We start from the raw sequence: 21,339 nt of genomic DNA on the forward strand, positions 1-21,339 counted from the left end.
TATTTCATAAAAATCATTTCTACTTTGACTAGCAATGGAAGTGTGATGTTATTCTTACTTTCTGTTAATCATGAGCTGAAACCATAATTTGTCTGAACACGGTCATTGATTTCCAGGTATGCTTGTTCGGGTACTCTTGAGCTAGAACCACCTTGGGTCGCAAAGATGAAACCGATTAAAAAATATCACTCATAATTCCATGTTTGATTAAAAATAGAAATGTGGCAGCAATCTTTTCTGTACCCTCTTTCCTAAAGTTTTTTGTTGCTATTGCATGTTTACTTTGTAGTGTTGGATGCAGCCCATCATCGGCATTGGCCGGGAGTTTTGAAAGTGGTATCTGGGTGCCACATATCCTTATTTCAGATGCCATTGCCAGAAGATGGAATGCAATTTGGAGGATCCATGAGCCTGCATGGAAACCATATGACGCTGGCTTGTTTTCACGGGCCCAATTTCCGCTCAAAATCGTGGGCCTTATTTCACCTTGAAGAACCCAATATTGCATTTTGGACAGAAGCCCAGAAGGTCTGGGAAGATGGTAATTTAAAACATCTCCTCACTACTTGAAATTCCTTTAAATGAGTTTTAAGGACGTGTTTATACGTAAGAAGAAATCAAAGAAAAACTTACTTCCTTTAAGTCCGAATCAAGATTATTTCTCAAAAATATACCACTTAGCTAAATTAATAATCTGTTCCCTTTCCGTCTTCACCACAATTTGCTCTACCTGTGGAGTAATGCAAAGTATATTTTCAAACACACTAGATCCGTCCCTGATAATATGCCTACAGAGTGGATTGTCTGCCTTGTTAATTGCATGTCTGTTCTTTTTGTTTCTGCGTGATGAATTTGGATGGTCTTACTGGTTATATTTGTCTTCATATTGAGAAGTTTTTACTGTCTGTAGCTACTGAGGATTTAATTTTTCTGTTGTTTCCAAGCTTTGTACCAGTTTTTAATGCCACTAGCATACTAATTATTCATGTTAAATACCTGTGAGAGGGAGACATCCGACTACCCTTACTAAGCTGCTTTTTCCTTTTTTTTCCTCTCTCACCACATGCCGCCCACACCTTCGATGCAGGTACTAGTGAACACTCCACGTACATTGTGCAAACCCTGGACTTTCATTTGGGCCATAACACTATGGTCACCAAACCGTGTGGAGCCCTCGAGAGCCCTATGGCAACAATCACAAAGATAACGAGGCGCCGCCATGAAAACCCCCCACACGGAGTTGCCAGCGTGAAAGAGTGGTTCAATTATGTTACAGCCACAAGGAATGAAGGTTAGATTCATGTTCATTAAGTTTTGGGGTTGGTCTGCTTGCCAGGCAGTGTGGGTTGTGCTGTTTAGAAGCTGCTAAATTTCAGGTGGGCTATAGGGAGAAGGGAATTTAAAACAATGGAAGTTGCGTCTTTTCGAGAACCTTATGGTGAACTCCTAGAAAGAAGCTGGAAGTGTTACTGAGCTGAGTCCTTTTTCAAACTGTGCAGTAAAGCCATAATGCTCTCTTAGTGTACAGGACGTGTATGTATCTGGCATTGCAGTAGTTCTAGTCTTTTCCTCTTTCACTATATGCAGATTTTTTTTTTGTTTCACGTCTAGTCAGGATCTTGTAACGTGAGGATCTGTTTCACTGTATGTGAAGCATTTATGGATTACGTTGAAATAGGAATATATTTTAGGCTTCTGTCACCACTTAGGACTAACATGTGACAACTACTCATCTGCCTAAGGCTCTTCAATCTTCAGCTACTTCTAGGCCTTAAAACATTTTGAACCATATCTTTAAATCATTGTTAACTGGAAGATAAAACTCTGAAGATAATATTAAAAGACATCTTAAAGTACAGCTGTTGCTATTTCATTCACAAACCATAGAATCCATAGATGGTATCAATAGAGTTTCTGGAAAGGGCATATAGCAGAATACAGCATACAGTGAGAAGTGAGCAGATGACAGTTTTTGGAAAAAAATACTTTAAAATTATTGATACACTATTCTAATATTCCTTTTGAAAGACACAACAGGATGTAGTGGTTGAAGCTCACAAATAGAGGTGCTATCTGTTAGATGTTTTTATGTAGCCCTGCTTTGCTACATCCGGAGCATTTAAGTATATAAACAACAACAACGTTTGGTTGTTTGATCTTTTGTAGCCATGCTTTTGAGAGCAGGATAAATGTTATAATCTTCTCAACAATCATACACCAGGAGTTTTACAATGAAATAGTAACCTTTGTTAACTTTTTTGTCTTGCCACAATTTTAACAACTGCAAACTAATTCAAATGATGTTGCACGTGTACTATGGGAAGAGTCTTGTTGGATTCCTGGTCACTGATGACTTCTGACAGCAATGCTGCCTTGGTGAATTTAGGTATTAATTGTATTAATCACAAACATCTAATTTGAGTAGTACCATGTTTTCAAACACAAGGGGCACACTTTGAACCCATACAGTCTGTATCTCGCTTAACTGAAAGCTCATTACTAGAACAGAGTTGTGATAGGGTGGTCAGATGAATAAAATTTGGACTTCAAGCTTCCAAAAAACTAACAAAGATTCTTTAGGAGTGTTTAGATGTTATGGTACTGATACTTATTTCCTCCTCCCTTCTTATTATGAGGTGTATTTTGTGAAAATTTGTCACTTTCTGTGCTGACGAGAACCTTTTTTTAATAAAGACTACTGAATTCAGGAATTTCCCATTGTCCATGTAGAGTTAAACCTGCTTCGAAATGTTGATGCTAACAACCCGGAGAGCAGCACAACAGTGAAAAGCTCAAGCTTGCTAAGTGGTTTCAGAGGTGGCTCCAGCTACAACCATGAAACTGAAACCATCTTTGCATTGCCAAGGATGCAGCTGGATTTTAAATCTATTCATGTTCAAGAGCCCCAAGAGCCTTCATTACAAGGTGCAGTAAACATAATTGTTTTTTTCTTGATCCAAATAAACGAAGAGTTAAATACAAAACTGTTGTGTTGTGCTGAGAGAATTTGGTCTGAGAATTACTGCAGATCTGCAAGAAATGACACCATTTTATAATAAAATGTAGAGGGAATTTTGCTGGGAGAGTTAAGATTTAGTCTAGAGACTAAATTAATACGAACATTTCAGCTAGGTTTTAGGGGGTTGGTTTTCTTATTTTTATTAAAATGTTAAAGAGGGAGGCCATTCCGAAAAAAAAGGGAATACGAGATAGGAACTGGAATTTTATGACTTTGTTTTCAAGATGTTATCTTCAGACTGCAGTTGGAACTGGTGGGAAATAAGACTTCTGAAGGTACAAGACATTAATGTAGATGCTTATCTTGGCTGAGCTGTGGTTTTACTCCATATCTGATCCTGGATAATACTGGTAGATAAGTCAACCTTTGGGGTTTTCGTTGGGTTTTTTTAATAGACAAACTAGCAAAATCTTCTATCAGCTTTTCCTACTGTCTAAAATCATGCACTGATAGCGTAGCACAGGCTAGTGATACTGCTCTAGGTTGACTTTCCATGTTGAGGATTATCAAGGTTGCCACATGGGAGTATTTCTTTATTTTAAACATCTTTTATAAAATACCAGAAGTTACTCCGATAAGAAAACTGTTTAAAAAATGCTGAGGCTGCTAAAGACAGATGATAATTGTGGTCCTTCCTGTCTTTTGAGTCTCTGGTTCAGTAACAGCAATGTCATTTTCGAATAATTTGTATTCAAATTCTGTGTACTTCTATGTATACTCTATGTGTCTATAAGTGTGTTAATACTATTTTTTATCTGACTGTAGATACAAGTGTTAAACCAAAGGTGGAATGCAGTGTAGTAACTGAATTTACAGACCACATTTGTGTAACTATGGATGCTGAATTGATTATGTTTCTGCATGACTTGGTATCTGCATATCTAAAAGAAAAAGAAAAAGGTAAGTTGTTATTTATGAGGTAATGCTCATCTGGCAATCCGCAGTTGTCAGACTGTTTGATAGTAAATACTTTCATACTTTTTAATAGGGTTGACTTGTTAACAATGGTTTTAATGTAAGAAAAGTTAAGCCTAACTTTTCTTCCATTGAGATCAACGGAAGTAGTATTAAATGTTCTTGAAATCTGGACTTCATACCATGAGATGATAGTTACCTCTTTCAGTCACTGATAACTAAAACTTAACTATACAATAACAAAGGTTTTTCTGTTAGACTGAAAGCCAAGAGGTATTGGGCACTTCTCAAGAAGTGCAACATTGTTCAGGAAATACTTGAGCTGATTTTAAGTCAGCTCCTGCAGGACTGGAAGCAGAGTAGTTGCATACAAACTTACAAACATCGTAGTTTCAGTGCGCTGACGTGCCACCACTGTGCAGGGAGCTGTACTAGTAACTCTGTGTGGCACTTTGCTACACTGTGTAGGTACACCAGGTTGTTCAAGAACAATTTGGTCACCTCCAATGCAGCATCTATGTGCAGCATGCTGCAGAGAACAGACATACTCCTGGACTTCTGTTCCTTACCCACTACTGGTAAGCTTGTGCTAGTCACTCTAAGTCATCATCTCACTCCTATTTTGGCACCTGCTGTTTAGTTTAACTTTCTCTAAGATGGTGTATACAGATGAAACTGTTGTAGGAAGCTTTATTACTTTTATTGCAGCCCATTCATCAATGGAGTTTCTTTCAAGACATGCATTTTTCTGACTTCAGAATGCTTTATGCTTCCACGTGAATATGTTCAGTTGAAGCATTCAAATTTGGCACATGCACGCTTAAGCTATTTATGGCCTTTGCTAAGAAGGGTAAATTGAAGACAAGTGAGTTTGATGTATATGTAAAGTGCACCAAACACAGAGTGATTTCTGTTGTTGAAGACTTCAGGTGAATAAAGGGCCCAGTACCAAACTGACTGCCTGTGCTCTCTGGTTACATGCATGTTGAAGGGAAGGTCATCATCTAGTGGCTTTAATGCTTTACAAGTAATTATTGCCACGAGTATCTAAAACCTACTACCTTAATTAAGACTTGGAAAAGATTGTAACGGCACTGTATAGGCGTTGATCATAGGTAAAATGATTTTAGATGTTACATTTACTGTAAGCAGAATAGGATATTCTATTCCCTATTGTAGAATAGGATATTCCTATTCTATTTCCTATTCCTATTCCAACTGATGTATTTCAGTTGGAAGGGGCCTATGACGATCCTCTAGGCCAACTGCCTGACCGCTTCAGGGCTAACCGAAAGTTAAAGGGTGTTGCCCAAATGCCCCGTGAATGCTGCCAGGCTGGGGACACCGACTCCCTCTCCAGGAAGCCCGTTCCAGTGTTCGACCACCCTCTTGGCAAAGAAATGCTTCCAAATGGCCCGTCTAAACCTCCCCTGGCGCATCTTTGAACCACTCCCACGTGTCCTGTCACTGGATCCCAGGGAGATCAGCACCTCCCTCTTCACTTTCCCTCCTCAGGAAGCTGTGGAGAACAAGTATTATGTAATTATATAGTAGATGAGACGTCATCACTAAATTTAAAAGCTGCTTATTTCAAGTTTTACAACTTCTGATCTGAAATTTTCTGAATTTTGCCACAGCAATCCTACTCCAGACTCTCATTTGTGTATTTTTTGTCTTTAAAGGCTGCCACAAGAGTAACGTGCCTGTAAATGATGAGTTACCACCACAGTAGAAGTCACATATTTTGTTTTTTTCTGGTGTGTGTGAAATTCAGTGTGGGGCGTAGTAGTTTGCATTTATTACTGAACTGTATAGAAAATGCAACATCTATTCATGTGATATAACATGGTATGTTGTGTAACACATGATGTAGAACACATTAAAATCAGTATTTTGAAAGTTTATTTTGATAACTACCCATATCAAAATGTGTTTACATGTAATTGTGTACAACAGAGCTAGGAGTGCTTCCTAAAAGCACTTTATAGTAAAATGTCCAACAGGTGCAGAAACTAACAAAAGGGGAAGATAACTATTTTTGGTGGAACTTTGTCAAAGAATTTGTTTCTAAGCTATCTTAAAATAAATCAAAATGTCATCCAAATTCACAGAATTGTTTTTATTTCATAAAATACATTGTCTGGAGGAGGAGGAGCTGCTCTTCCTTTTCTGTATCCAAGGAGACCTAAACTCCAGTAAGAGCTGGGTTCAGATCCCGTTAATGCCTTTGGACAAAGATTTAACTATTTCCCCCACCATCCTCCTCCTCAGAGACTACTCTGTCAATCTAAAACAATATTCAAAACTAGGACCATATCTGAATTTTGTTTATGGAATGTAATATGATTTGTCAAAGCCATGATGAATTTGAAAGAAAAACCCCTGTAATTGGATGATGTGGGCTGGCAGAGGGATGGAAGAGTCCTACGTTCCAGTGTTATCCAGTGTCTACTACAGTTTTCATAGCGTATTTTTTACTAGCACTTTGTTCAAACCAAAACTGCCAGAAATTCTGTAAAACTGAAACACGAGGTGGTTCTCCCTCTCTTGAGATTTATGCTTTTGTTTTATTTAAATGATGTACAAAGACAATTCAAGTGAGATGCTCATGACTGACTGGTATGTGGGGTTTTTTCTTCTCTCCATTTTGTAGCAATTTTTCCTCCTCGTGTTTTGGCTGCTCGTCCAGGGCAGAAAAACTCTGTTGGTGTTCTTGAGGACAGCTCCACTGACAAAGAGGCAGAGGAGAGCATTTCTTACACTACAGTCGACTGGAGAGAATTTATGTGCAATACTTGGCATTTGGAACCCACGCTCAGGTAACAAGCAAGCTTGTCTGCAATCTCTTTATCTATGCATTTTACCTGTGGCTGCTATCCTGCGAATGACAAGCGTTTCCAACTTGATGCTGTTTAGCTCCTAAGAGGATCAATCATGTGGATGCTGTTATGGATTTGTCTTTGGCTGTTGGTGCTGCTATCAAGCATACCTGCTACAGGACATGACAAAAGCTGGTTAACACAATTATCTATTACATCAGTTAACTTCTAGATTAGAATTTATGCAGATTAAAGATTTTGTTGGAGGCTCTTCAAAATTAGGATACAGTAAAATCAAACTCATTAAGGACCACAGATTACTGTGTTTCACTCTGTCCTACAGTAGCCCATTCACTTTCTGCTATATAGTTTCTCATCTCGCAGGTTTCCATTTTTAGCATTCCAGTTATAGTTCTTCTTTAAGCGGTCACCTTAAAATAAAAAAGCACTATATACTAGTTGCTATATGGCAGTTTTAACTTAGGTGCTCAAACAGTGTCAGCAAGGGTGCTAAGTGTTCATTCACATATCAAAATAAGACATCAACCCAAGCCAAACAAACCTTGACAGTTTGCATTTTGTGTTAGCAGTCATAATAAATCATTTTAAACACAATCTGGAGGCAGCCCAGACTGTTTTTTTGCCTCCTTGAGCATGCTTTTCCCTTGAGAAGGATGTTCCATTGGTCATCCTCAGCTTATCTGTATAAATTCAGTTTGAAACAATGCCTGTTGGACTGAAGTTGGTCAGAAGTAACTACGTTAAAAACAGATGTTTGTTTATACAAATGCCAATTGCTATGTTTATATACATTTGAGATTAAGTCCCCCCTATTCATTGTTTTTTTTAGATTAATATCCTGGACAGGGAGGAAAATTGATCCCGTTGGTGTTGACTACATCCTCCAAAAGCTGGGCTTTCACCATGCAAGGACTACTATTCCTAAGTGGCTGCAGCGTGGTGTCATGGATCCTTTGGACAAAGTTTTGTCGGTCCTTATAAAGAAACTTGGTACTGCACTACAGGATGAAAAGGAAAAGAAAGGAAAAGACAAAGAAGAATACTAAAAGTATAATGTGACAACTGTAATTCCGTTTGATTTTATCAAAGTGTTTTATTATATTTTAAGAATTTAAATATGGTTTAAAGAGAAACCTAACAGCTTTTTGCTACTCTATTTAAAACTTACATTGTGAGTAACTGTTTACTGTGGTACATGATACCATTCTGTATTTGAAGTTATTGCATGATAATGACCAATGTATATTCTGTGAAGGAATAGCTGGAACACTGTAAATTTGCTCCTCAGTGTCCACTGTTTTCTTATGTGCAATATGATTCCTGCATCTTTAAAATACTTGCAGATTAACTGTGAATTTTCATAAACTTTATTTGCCATAACACAAACCCCTCGATGTGATTGGTAATTGATTTGTCAATGTAGACTTGTGTAAATTATATATATATGTAACTTATGAAACTGTGATTGCCTTAGTGCTAAAAATCATTAAGTTTATTACACTTGTAATAAAATTTAACTACTGTACAGGGCTTTTGTTGTTGTTGTTCAACTTCCTTGATTTTAAAAAAAGGCGTTTTAAGTGTAACTTTGCAGAGACGATCGTAAGTGAGCTGACGGGGCGGGGGGCCGTGCGCCAGCGGCGAGCGGGGCCGCCTCACCCCCCCACGGCGGCAGGGTGGGCCTTTCCCCTCGGGGAGCTGGAAAGAGGCGACGCCACCTCCCGATGCCGGCAGCAGCGAGGAAACGGTGAGCGGCGGCCCCCACCGCCCCGGCCGCAGGGAAGGGGGGGCGGCGGCCCCGCGGGCGGTGCTTCCCCCGGCCCCGCTCGCTCCTGACAGAAATGGGTCAGGGCGCGGCTCCGCTCGGCGCATCCAAGCGCCCGCCGCCTCTCGCGGTTTCGGGTGCCGCCCTGCCCGCCGGGACGCTCCGGTCGGCGGCTGGGGAAGCCGACGAGACACCGCGGGGGCAGGTCGGTCGGCGCCCGTTGCTGCGCCGTGCCCAGGCCGGCTCCCTCGCTGCCTCCATCCCTCCCTCCCTCCTCTCTTTCAGTCAGGGAGATCCCTTCGCGCCTCGGCCGCGCCGCACGTGGCGGCCAGCAGCCGTCTGCCCCCTCCCTCGATAAAATGGCGGGGCTGCGCGGTGGCCTCTTCGCCTCTAAACTGCTGGCGGCGGGAGGGCTGCAGCGGTGGCCGGCTTTGCCAGGCGGCGGGCCCTCTCCTCGGCCGTTAGAGCCCGTCTCCTCGGGGCGGCCGTGGGAAGCCCCCGCGCCTCCTCCCTCCTTTTACTTCAGGCGTGCTCTGCCTGCCCGCTACCGGGCGTTAGCCCAGCAGGTGCGGGTTCTCTCACAGCACGCCAGGAGAGGAGCGCAGGTAGCAAAGCCCTCAGTGCCAGCTCCTCCTGGAAGCTTGGGAGGGACCAGAGCTTCGTTGCTTTAGTTTTTGCCTCGCTCCCCCGACAGGCGCCTGGGGGTGGGTGCGCGGGTCTTCGTATCTTTACAGCGGATTGCAAGAGAAGGCGCAGAGGTGTATGAAGTCTTGCTTTAAAGGGTGGGGGAAGGCGGTTAACGAACCGCAGAAGTGGCTTTGAGCATCGTGGTGCCGGCCGGGAAAGGGGAGGGATTGGGCCGACGCCGGGTCTCGGTTCTCTGCCCCCGGTCTAGGGAAGCAGAGTGGAGGCTGTTTGTAGTGCTCTTGTGAAACGGCTGAACTAAGGAAACTGCAGTTTGCGTCATGCCTTTAACATCTCATAACTCTGCTGTTAAACTTAGGTTGATCAAAAATGACTAGTAGCAATGGCTGGTTTCAGAGTGCTGGAATACCCACCTTTGAGCCCGTACAAAAGAAAACTTTGCCGGCTCGGGCTCCTAGGCAGCCACCTTCAAAGAAGTTTTCTCAGTCTGTGACCGTAAGGCCAAAACTTCCACCTTCTGAGAGGTGCAGTGTACCAAAGATGATGCAAAATTCAGGTATAATTTTCAGTCTATAATCTGGGATTTGCTATTAAAATATAGCGTTAGTGAAAGTAACTTTATTTTTTGTGTGTGTGTGAAAGGTTGCAACCCTCTGGTGCTTTTTCTTATCGCTGTATTTTCTTGAATGTCTTCTTTAGCACCTGCTTGAACTTGTTCCTTTTCTTCCTATGTGTCTTTTGTACTGGAAGTTTGTCAGAGTAAGAGGTTTGTGGTAGGGTGGGCTATACTGCCTGCAGCATTTAATAATTATGAATTCCAAGTTGTATATTAAAAGTGCTGTAGGGGTTGCCAAAACATATGATATGTACTGCTGCATGAATCTTCTTAGAGATCATTGAGAAAAGTTTTAACTGCAGTTCCAGACATCCCAGGATATACTTTGAATTGTCTTTTTAAGTAGTTGTACTGAGGTCAAGGCACCTGTTTATGAGACTTGATGGCAAGAGTTCATTTTAGTTCTTGGCTGGGAGATACTGGTGCCTGAGTACACAGCAACCCTGAAGCCGAAGTTTCCATCCATCCTAGAGATGATACAGGGAGAAAAAGATACCATTCTTTCTCTTAAATCTGAAAGAACACACCAATCCTTGCTCTCTGAAGAGCATAAGGGCTCTGTGCAGGACAGATGAAATATCCACCCGTCCACTGCCCAAGTTCCACTTGTGGTTACTCGTGGGCGTGGAGGGGAGCTGTTGGGTCAGGGTGGGTGTGCAGTGCAGCTCTCCCCATCTTCTGTCCCGGCCACCTCAGCCAGAGGTGCTGTCTCTGTACTCAGCAGCTCTTTGTGGGTGGGTTTCTTTTTCTTTGAATGAGTTATCTACATTTTGAATAATGTGTGTGGTTGCTAAAACTTTTATAGTGTTTTATGACAGGGAGTTCCACTGCTTCCTAGTTTTGTGTGAAAAACCACAGGTGCCATTGTTTTGAATCTGCCATCAGCAACTTACATTTGATCACTGGTTTGCAAGGGAGGGGAGGGAGGAATATATGTTGTCTTTACATGTGATATCTGTCTACATTCAGAGGTTAATGGATTCAGTCTCAAAAGCTTTGATGCTTTTGAAAGAGGAGGTACGCGCTGTTTCAGAATCGGTAGTATTGTTGATGTAGGATTCAGTACAAAGCAATATTGCTCCAGAGTCACGGTTTTTGCTTTTTGTTTTTCTAAAAAAAGCATGTATTGTAAACAGATTTAAACTGTCGGAGAGTGCGTTCAGCTATTTCTTAATTTTGTTTCAGAACCTTTTCTTTTGAAAGCAGCCCATGCACCCCCATTGTCAGCACCTCCTCTGAAGAAAGACCTAGAGGAGTTTATTGCAAGATATGAACAGGGAGTAATAAACCCAGTGTCTGCCTTGCATCAGTTTGCACAAATGCACCACGTACAACTTGAATTGAAAGAAACTAGTGTGGCAGGTAAAGACTTCTTAAATAATATTTGCTTGTTCTTGAGATGGGCTGAATTTCTGCAGTTAGTATTGATGGCACCAATACAGCTGAATTTTTCTACTGTTGATTGTACTACCCTCCACATGTGTTGCTTTTTGGCTGCCCTTTTATTGTCTATACAGCTGTGTGTCATAATTAATTACTACAGAATTTGACCAGGTGAATTGGATAAAATTTTGCCTGCTACCACAATTTGTGAGAAGTGCATAAAGTGAAAGCCACCAAAATTCTTGTGGAGGTGAAAGGTTTGAGTTGTGTTTTTCTAAATTTGTCTTTTTGTTTTGAATTTGACCTTGGAATGAATATAAGCACATAAAACTATGGATTAAAGTACCTCAAAATAATGTCACTCATTGTGCTTGCTTTTTTTCTCTTTTTAAAAGGCAATATCATAAGGCCTTATTTTGCCTTCTGTGCTGTGGTGGATGGTGTGTGCTACAAGACTGGACTGGGAAAGAACAAGAAGGAATCTAGGTCAAATGCTGCTAAACTGGCTCTTGATGAGCTACTTAACTTGGAGTACCCAAGGGCAAAGGCTTCTGAAAAGTCAGGTAAATATTCTAGCAACACCTAATTAGAACTTGAAAAGCTTGGCTTAAAGGTTTCCTGTGCAAAATTTCTGTGTAGTTTTATTAAATGCTTTTGTATCAGGACCTCTGTCAGTTTTCTGGAATCCTTTGGGCAGAGCTATTTGTTGCATGTGTCTGAAACTTCTTTTTCCTTGTCTTTTGTGTATTAGGAGTTGCATCAGTTTGTAGCACAGAGCAGAGAATACTGAAGGAAATAATTTGTTTGTTGCTGTTGCACTTGATTTGCTACTTGCTAGGTAACAGCCATATGAAGTTGATCCTAAGTGGTTTCAAAGTTTTATGATTAAAAGATTTCACTGAATTACTACTTTCAAAAGAATTCAGTTACCATAATGTTTGTCTTCCTGTAAGGGTTGCTGCCTAAACAGTTCTGCACTTACAAGAACATCCAAAGTCAGACAAGAAGATTCTTAGACAATTGGAAACTTTCACTTCCTGGAAACAGTGTGAGATCCATGTTTTGAAATTTGGAATGTCCATCCCAGTTTGAAATTGTGTTCCATTCTTAGATCTCCCCTGTACTCCTGCTGAGACCCAAACTCTGACAAACTCCGGTCGTGCTTCAAGGACCTGTTTTGGTAAGGAGTAGTCTTTGTTTTACTCTGATGCAAATTACCCAGCAAATGCTTGCTTTTTTTTTTTCCTTTTTGCCTTTTTTTTAAACTCTTCTTTAATATATTTAGTCATCTCTGTGAAGTTACTGTTGTTCTAAACATCTCCACTTTGAAGGACGTTATAAGAGTTAGTGTCATTAAAGTAGGAGATGGACCATCAGTTCCACAGATGGACAGAACTTCAGTAAATTGCTTCAATTTAAGTGGTGAATTGGTGACAGAAATAGAAACAGTATTTCTGTCCTTACTTCAAACACTGCGCAGTATGTGATCCAACTTGATCCATATCTTTGATTTATTATTATGAATAACAAAAGCATAAATTGTTGAGGTGTTCTTGTCCTTTATTTATTCAGGCCCATCCTGATAATCACCAGAATCCCAAAAGCGTGTGTTGATAGCAGTGCTTTTGCTATGTGTTCAGATTTACAATTTGGCATGTGGTTGATTATGTCTTCCCCCCCCCGCAAATTTGTGTCCTCCTGGCTTTTATTGTTTTATTTAGAGGGAAGACATCTTACGTATCAAAAACTTTCACAGACACTTGAAGTAGTATTTAACAGCCTGACTGCCAAACATCCTGAGTACCAAAGTTGTGGCAGTTCACTGGCTGCCTTCATCGTTGAAAAAGGCAAGTCTGTTTTGATCGTGGGTATTGGGGAGTGGAAAACCTAGGTTGTTTGTGTTCCCAGAGAGCCTTGATTAATGCCGTTCTGATCTGGTAAATAAAGGTAAAGGGTAGCTCTCCTTCTTCAACATGCTCCATTCCGATGGCTCTGTCATGTGTATGATGTGCTACAGTCGTGCAAATATTCAAGACCTACATAAGCATTTCTTTGTGGCATCTCAAAGAGGAACAAGGGTGTATTGGCCAGAGCAAGCAGATGTGCCCTGAAGGAAGCTGCAGCCCGTGGAGGACCCACATAGGAACAGGCTTTGGGCAGGAGCTGTGGGCCGTGGAGGGGAGCCCATGCTGGAGCAGGTTTTCTAGCAGGACCTGTGACCCTGTGGGAGACCCACGCTGGAGCAGTCTGTTCCTGGGGGGCTGCAGTCTGTGGAAAGGATCCACGCTGGAGGGGTTTGTAAAGATCTGCAGCCTGTGGGAAGGACACACACTGGAGTGATACCTGAAGGATTCTGTCCTGTGGGAGGGACTCTATGTTCGAGCAGGGAAGGGAATGTGAGGAGGAAGGAGCAGCAGAGACAAAGTGTCAGAACTGATGCTTCTCAAACCCCTGTGCTGCTTGAGCAGGGAAGAGAGGAGATAGAAGAGTCAGGAGTGAAGTTGTCCCTGGGAGGAAGGGGGAGAGGGGGAAGGTGGTTTTAGTTTTCGTTTTGTTTCTTACTATCCTACACTAATTGACAATAAATCTTCCTCAAGTTGAGTCTGTTTTGCACATGATGATAAATGGCAAGCGATCTCCCTGTCCTTGTCTTGACCTATGAATTTTTAAACTTTGTTTTTCCATATAATCATTTAGGTTGTAAAAAACCTTTAAGATGATTGAGTCCAACCTGCTGGGGGACAGGGGGTATGAAAGAGCAGCTTGGTGGGCACCTGGCAGCCAGACAAGGTTAACTGGCCACAGTCACGTAAAAATAAATGTTTTCTCTTTAGGTGGACAGCATGAAGTTGTAGCTCTAGGAACAGGGGAATGTAATTACAGTCAGTGCTTTCAGCTTTGTGGAAGAGTGTTGCATGACAGCCACGCCATCGTTATTGCAAGACGTTCTCTACTTAGGTAAGAATGTGTGTACAAATAGTTAGCAGTTGTCTTGCAGCCGGTTCTTCTCTGTTTTACTTTTGCAAATGCGAATATAAATGCAGTTGCATTTTACGGTTAGTACCTTCTGGATTATTTTCAAATCACATGGATTAAATGTGAACGTTCGTGTATTTGTAAACGAAGTAGTGTTTTTCACATTTACTGTTACTTAACACTTTCTTTTAGATATTTTTATAGGCACCTTTTGCTGTTCTATAATGAAAATCCAGCAAGGACAGAGAAATCCATATTTTGCACAGCACCAGGCTCGAAGCTGCTTACCCTAAAGCCAAATACAACTATCTTTCTCTACATGAATCAGCTTCCAAAAGGAACTGCTCAGTTAAAATCACAGGTGTAAGTACCTTGGCATTTTCAGAGGTGTTGTAGTGGAAGATTAGTTTGCAGTAACAAACACCTTGTGAGTCTGGAAAATACGCGTTGTTGCATGTTTCTAGGATGTGGGGGGGTATTCTGAATTTTTTTCATTTTTTGGAAGCATTAATGTATAGGGTGGTAGTGATAAATGTATGAGATACAGCTCACGTGACAGTACAAAAAACTTTTACTTGGGTTATAAGGTTCAGGACGATGGTTTGCTTATTACAGATACCTGCTTGCCTGTAACCCTCCTCCCAAGATGCTATTAAAATACTAATAAATTATTAGTTTAACCACTGAGCCAGTGGATGTGGTGACGTAATGTCACCCTTTGTACCCCAGGACTAGCAAATAAAAAGCCTTGACTTGAAACAATAGGCTCCTGTTCTGCCTTGTAGAAAAAAGGTAATGAGAGAAACTTGATGGAACAAATGTACTCCTATGCTTATCTTTATACTTCTAACTTTTGTTAAATTTCTGAAGGTTGTATTTTTAATGGTTTTGACATTTAAGAGCAGCAGTCTCTCATTTACCAAGTTATTAAGAAAAACGTTATTTTTTTGTGCCTAACAGTGGTGCAGTGGAATGATGTCCCTGAAAGTCATACAATCATAACTTTTTCATATATACCAGACAGCTGGCTGCTTTCATGCCGTGTTTGGGGTGCACGGAAGGCAGGCTTGTGAACTGGAAGTCACAGCCAGGTCATTGCAAGTTGTGCTGACTGGGGGAGCCCCTCCTGTTAGAATTGCAGGAGGTTTTAGATTGCTTTCAGTGTCATAGCCTGCTCTTACAAGGAGATGGTTGATGAGACTGGATGCGGTTTGGAGTACTTTATCACTGAAATTAATTTTCTTGTCTCACTTTAGACGTCTCAGTCCACAATCTCTCTCTGCTTATGAAACTAGTGAAGAACTGAATCTCCATGTTGCTATAGAAGGCAAGATTTACCTAACTGTTTGTTGTCCACCTAAGACTGTTAGAGCAAGCAGTATGTCAGCTAGCGACAAATTAACAAAATGGGAAGTGGTTGGTGTTCAGGGAGCATTGCTGAGTCACTTCATTGAACCAGTGTATATCAACACCATTCTTGTAGGTAAGCTTAACGCAAGTTGCAGCGCATTTTTTGTATGTTTTCATGTTCCAGTCTGATGACTTTTTATAAAACATGAACTAAACCAAGATGGTTCTTGAAACAATGACAGTATTTTTCTGAAAAGGTACTAAGTGTGTATATTTTTTTTCACTCATCTTTGAAATGCCCTAGTGTAAAACTTGGGGTTCGCTCTTTTGTTGTCGTGGGTTTGTTTCAGCTTGCCAGATTGCCCTCCTTTACTATGTATTACAGGAACAGAGGAAATTCAGCATTCATTTATAACAAATTGCATTTTAGATATTGAGAAAATATCAAATGTGACAAATGCTGTGTTAACTGTTCAGTCAAATGTGGTGACTTTAAGGCAACAATGTTAATCGCTTAACTGAAGAACTGAGTGGTGGGGAAACTGCCAGTATTGAAGTAACTGAACATTTTTAGTTCAGTTCAGTTTAGTTCAGTTTCCCCCTGAGATATCTTACACGCTCTATTGGAAAGTCTTTGTTCAGTTTTGTTTTGTGTCCGTGGTCTGCATCCACCCCACCCCACCTCCCCCCTTGGTATTGGTTAACGCAAATAGGAGTTCTGTTGAGGAATAGGGATTGCCAAGGTGATAGTGAAGTCTCAGGGTTTTGAGGCAGTCAGGAAGACCATACTGTTATGAGAGCTCATTTCAGTAGCTTTTATTTATGTGGTGGAACTAAATTAATGGGTATTATCCTGAAGGTTTTCAGGTGTTTCTTCCTCTCAGTATTTGTATATGAGACTTAGAACACAGATGTCCGAGTTCCCCAGATGTTGAAGATGTAGCAGCTTTTCCTTTTCTAGTACAGAACAAGGTTTTTGAAGTGCTCCAAAAGAACCTGCAAGAATTGGTGAATGCCTGCCTGTTCCTTCTGAGGAAGTTTGGGCACTTTCACTTAAAAGTGATAGGAAAACGTCTGCTATGCTCAGTTATGTGGTATTCAAAGTAAACATAATAATCTATAATGTATTGCCCTTCTATTTAATAGAAATTCTGTGACCGTTCCTCAAGTTGCTGTGAACCAAAGTATGTTTGTTTAGTAGGCACTCGGAAATACTGTTGGATACAGAGTAATGTGGGCAAACTCGTAGTGTATTTTCTAATCTAGAACATCAAAGTTAATGTTGCAGCTTCTGTTTTGATGGTGTCTTCTGCAAGGAATGTGAAGAGTTGATGAAGAATAATTGTTCCAAAAAGGAGGCATCCAATGAAAATAATGATACTTGTGGAGAAGAAACTGGAATAATTTTTGTTCTGCGACCTGAATATTGGAACTTATTTTTCCAAACATTAGTTTTGTGTAGAAACATGCATATAATATAGACCCATGGAAACATCTGCATTCTTAGCTTTATTTTTTTTCCCTCAATTTGATGTACTTACGTGTGACTGATATTGTTTTGTTTAACAGGAAACGCAAATTGCAAGGATACAAGAGGGCTAGAAATAACTATAAAACAGCGTGTTGATGATGCACTTACATCAAAGCTTCCCATGCCTTATCTGGTCAACAGATCTCATACTTACCTGGTGAATGCTGCACACCCAGTTCAGACAGACTTTAAACAGTGGTCTCTTAGTTTGAATTGGTCTTTGTCAGATATGTCACTGGAGGTTGTGGATGGGTCAAATGGAAAAGCCACTGAAAGGTTAGAATTTCTCTTTATTATGTTGGAAATAACGGTTACCCTTACCGTTTTGTGCTGATTTACTGGAGTATTCTTTTTTTAAGCTATGCATGGAGGCCGCTGTATTACCCAACTGAGAAAGATTCTCTTCTGTGTTAGGTGAATGCATCCTATGATGAGATCTAGTTTTAGAGATCTTGTAACTTCACAGTGAGATACCAAGATATGAAATTAAATCATTTTTTGAATTGAGATACCTTTATTCCATTATTGTAGTGAATGTATTAGTTTTCACAGTACATAAAATCAATTAGCGTTTTAGTTCAGATGAATTCCAGTTTGAAAACTGTTTTGGCTTGTTTAAATTCTCACAGCTGCTGATTTGCATTAGCTGTGCTCACTGAAAGTGGAAGTACAATCATATGATCATATTCACAAAGCATTAGAGGGGAAAAAAATCCTGTAATGATCAAAGCAGTATACCTGTAATGTGTTTGTTACTGAGTCGTCTTATTCTTTTTTCATTTTGACTCCAGCTCACCATTCAAAAGTGGCACTTACTTGGCAAGTCGCCTTTGCAAGGCAGCAATGTTCAGTCGTTTCAGATTGCTTGCTAAGGAAGCGGAACGGAATGATTTGCTTCATCTTGCAACGTACCATGATGCTAAGGTAAGCTGTATGGGGCTCAGGGCGGGAAGTTTTGTTAAGGAGTTTCTTAATGGCTACTCTCAAAGCTGGTTTGGTAGCCAGGGGTGAGTTTCTGTTTTGCTGAAGGCTTCACCGGAACCACTGGATCTCCTTTATTGCTTATAATCTTAGCCTGAGAATGTTTGAAATTGCTGTATTCGAGTAAAATTAATCTACTGAATTAATCTTTAACATTCTCTATGAAAGTCTGCTGTGTTTTCCCTCAGCATGTAGAGGTTGCTGGCCATTTTCCTCACATAAGATAGTCTCAAAAGAGTTTGGGGTTTTTTGTTTTAGTTTGTTTTCAATCTTGTATTTTATATTAGTTTCATACGTATGTGGATATTTTTCTACCACAGTGTAGCCTTGTCGGAGGACTCTTATATCATAGAGGAATAGGAAAGTAGGAGTCGTTCATCAGAAGACAGTATTAGTCCCAGGCTTTCCGTTGTGATATAAAAATACAGAGAAATTACTTATAGGAGCTACTGTGATTCTTGATTGCTGTAAAGGAAGTTCACTCATTTCTGTCCATACTTGGAAATATGTAGGCTCACCTTACTTCGCTGACTCTTCCAGGTTTTTCCTCTCCTTGGTTCAAGAGATATCTTTTATTTCCAAAATCTTTATGTAAAACTTCAGCTTTTATAAAGTACGTATCTTCTTTTGTTCCTCCTGTCAACATGCAAGAGAGCATTTTTTTAAATGATTCAAAAACTACTTTAAAGTAGAATGGTTTGCTAGTTGACTCTTCATGTGTTTAGATTTGCATTGAATGATCATGTTTATTTTCTGTGTAAAGGTATTATTGGAACTGAAAAGGTGCTGAAAAAAATGTTTAACAGAACAATTCTCTCATCCCGATAAATGCCCAAATTCTATTAAAAAAACCAGTTTTAGAGTCTGTAACACTTTCTCTCACTGTCAGCAATGGAGGAGACTGTGAGATTTGTAGGTATTGTTTTCTACAAGGTTTGTGATTGTGCGTATTCTATGCTGGTGGTAAAGATGACAGATCTCTGTAACCATCATTCTTGAGTTCTCTCAAGATCTCTCTTTTTCTTTTTTTAGATTCAATCTGAATTGTACCAAGAAGCTAAAAAATTGCTGCAAAGCTACTTAGAGCAACATGGTTATGGATCCTGGATTGTGAAGCCCCCACATATTGAGGAGTTCAGTGACTAACTGTGAGGTGGATTATATGCGAAGTCAGTTTGGATTATTTCTTTCAGTAAAATGTCATTCTGATTAATAAAATATTTAACTGTAGGGTTCATATTTGCAGCAAGAAAATCGTTCCAGAGCTGCTTCCTGTGAATTTAAATGCAGTTATTAAACCATCTGTAACAGTTTAGTCTGTTCCAACAGTTAATGTTTTCTCATAGGTAGGAGTATCTTAACAGCTTTGCAAATCTGTTTTGTTTTGCCCCCAATGCCACATCATTTCTGCTCCCCACCCCCATGGTGTTATTAACATGTTTTTTTCCTGTTAGTTTCAGGATTGCTGTGTATTGATCTCTTCTTTTTCCCCACCTTTTTCATAACTGTCTTTTAAGAAGGAAGAAAGTCAGTAAAAGTTGGATTTCTTTTAAAAAAAAAAACAACATACCAATGTGAGAATCACTTTTGGAAACAAAAATTGGCGGTTTATGCTTTATCTGTAGGCATCCTTTCCTGGTCATTTTAAGACTTTTTTTTTTTTAATAGCATGGATTTGCCAAGTGGCTTGTAGTTTACTGTATATTGGTTGTGGTAGAAGGCTTAAAAATAATTTGTGTACTTCCAAATGTACTTCCAAACTTTGAATTACCAAGCAGTTACTCAAATGTTTGGTGACAATCACTATTTCTGCTAGTGGTTTTAAAGCATTTCAAAGGTGTCAAAGCTGTAAATAACAAAATAGTGTGATGTAGTACGGAAGTCACCAGAAGCAAGGCTCCTTCAACTTCTGTGGGCTGCCCCAGAAACCATCGGATGTTAGTGTTTGTCAATTAGTTGGACTCCTTCACCCACAGACTACTTTATCACTGTACTGAGAAGTCCTTGCAGAATCGTCTGCATCTATAGTCGTCTGAAAAATGTTGCCTGTCAAGAGGGATTAGCTTCTTTGTTAAGTTATGGTAAAAATATGGTAACATGACAATATTTAAAAGGATGTTGTTAAATACCATACGTGGGGGGTTGTGTGATGGTGTGAAATATTAGTGTATTTAAGCCAGATAGTACACTTTCATTATGTTACTTGATTTTCCTATATCATACAATTGTGGGAAGCTGTTAGGTAATGTTTTCATATGTCAGTTGTAGCATAGTGCTGTAGTCATGTTTCAGCTTCTTAGTGTAAGAGAATTCTGAAACAAAAACCTTCTTCCAGTATTTTTTGTTTCCTTAATTTGTTTTTCTAACTAGTATGTGGAGTTTTTACTGGAGACCATTGTATGTTGATTTTCACATTGTTGAAACTCACTTGTCACTACTCTGTCCTTGACCTCTTTTTTTGCTATTCTGCTATTTTGTTTTCTGTTACTATCTTTTAACTTGGAGGGTGGGATGGTGTTTTGTTGTCTTTGTGGCATGCGCTCCATGTAATAGTTGCTCCATGCAATGTTTTTTTCTAAGAATGCTTGAGAACGGCCTTCATATTCCAGGCTAGAGCATAGTGTTGCTCTTTTTTCAGGGGTATTAAAACTTCAATAAATTTACTTGTCAATGTGTTAGCATTTTATACACTTCTGGACCGTTTTTCTTCAGGGACTTAGATGTTTGCTGAGATGTCATCACGAAGGTGTTTTCTGCAGTTAAGCTAGAAGCCTTAAATATATACAAGTAACTGAGCTTTCTTTGTGTACTTCAGCCATTTTATTAATCGAGCAGCAAACCAAAAACATGTGTTCCTTCTTAAGAGGAGAGAGATTCTGTTGGAAAAAAGATGTGTTGTGCTGGCCATGAGAGCTGTATTCTTGAGGAATTAGTTGATGACAACCATATGGATCCAGTTCTTGTACCTGGATTGTTCTTTGATTAAACAATAGCATATGCACAATGCTCTGAGCTAGTAGATGTAAGCATGTAGGTGTTCTATCCCAGGTTTGCCTCAGCTACTTCAGTAATTCCAGAATATATGGTTCTACAACCTTGAGGCAGGCGAGAGTGCTGTGGTTCCAGTGATGGGGCTGAAGGTGTATATGTGCTGTGCGTACCTGTCGGTGATATATCATACATACATACATGGCTGGCTGCACAGACCAGAGCCAGGCACGTGAACACGAACAGCCTCCGCTTGGGAGCTCAGCCTCTCCCCTCCCTGCTTGAAGATTGAGGTCCACGGGTGAGAATGTATATACACGCGCATGTATG

At 40.2% G+C, this 21,339-nt stretch overlaps 2 protein-coding genes across 17 annotated transcripts in view; both read left to right on the plus strand.

Moving 5' to 3' along the window:
- The window catches only part of BLTP1 (bridge-like lipid transfer protein family member 1), a 125,138-nt gene extending 116,839 nt beyond the window's left edge, over positions 1-8,299 (plus strand). For all 16 annotated transcript variants that reach the window (XM_075090199.1, XM_075090183.1, XM_075090188.1 and 13 more), the window contains 6 exons: positions 290-541; positions 1,088-1,291; positions 2,731-2,925; positions 3,785-3,919; positions 6,588-6,753; positions 7,604-8,299. In XM_075090199.1, coding sequence (XP_074946300.1) covers positions 290-541; positions 1,088-1,291; positions 2,731-2,925; positions 3,785-3,919; positions 6,588-6,753; positions 7,604-7,820 — 1,169 coding nt within the window. In that variant the 3' untranslated portion in view covers positions 7,821-8,299. The remainder of the gene's footprint in view (positions 1-289; positions 542-1,087; positions 1,292-2,730; positions 2,926-3,784; positions 3,920-6,587; positions 6,754-7,603) is intronic.
- A 1,250-nt stretch (positions 8,300-9,549) lies between these two features.
- On the plus strand, positions 9,550-20,652 carry ADAD1 (adenosine deaminase domain containing 1). The gene is made up of 11 exons (XM_075092420.1): positions 9,550-9,740; positions 10,986-11,162; positions 11,579-11,746; positions 12,295-12,363; positions 12,905-13,030; positions 14,018-14,141; positions 14,352-14,522; positions 15,416-15,642; positions 17,079-17,316; positions 17,832-17,964; positions 19,054-20,652. Exons 1-11 carry the CDS (start codon positions 9,554-9,556, stop codon positions 19,165-19,167), a joined length of 1,734 nt encoding a protein of 577 aa, XP_074948521.1. The 5' UTR covers positions 9,550-9,553; the 3' UTR covers positions 19,168-20,652.
- Positions 20,653-21,339: the final 687 nt, after the last annotated feature.

The sequence above is a fragment of the Phalacrocorax aristotelis genome, chromosome 4, assembly GCF_949628215.1.
Source record: "Phalacrocorax aristotelis chromosome 4, bGulAri2.1, whole genome shotgun sequence".
Classification (NCBI taxonomy): Eukaryota; Metazoa; Chordata; class Aves; order Suliformes; family Phalacrocoracidae; genus Phalacrocorax; species Phalacrocorax aristotelis.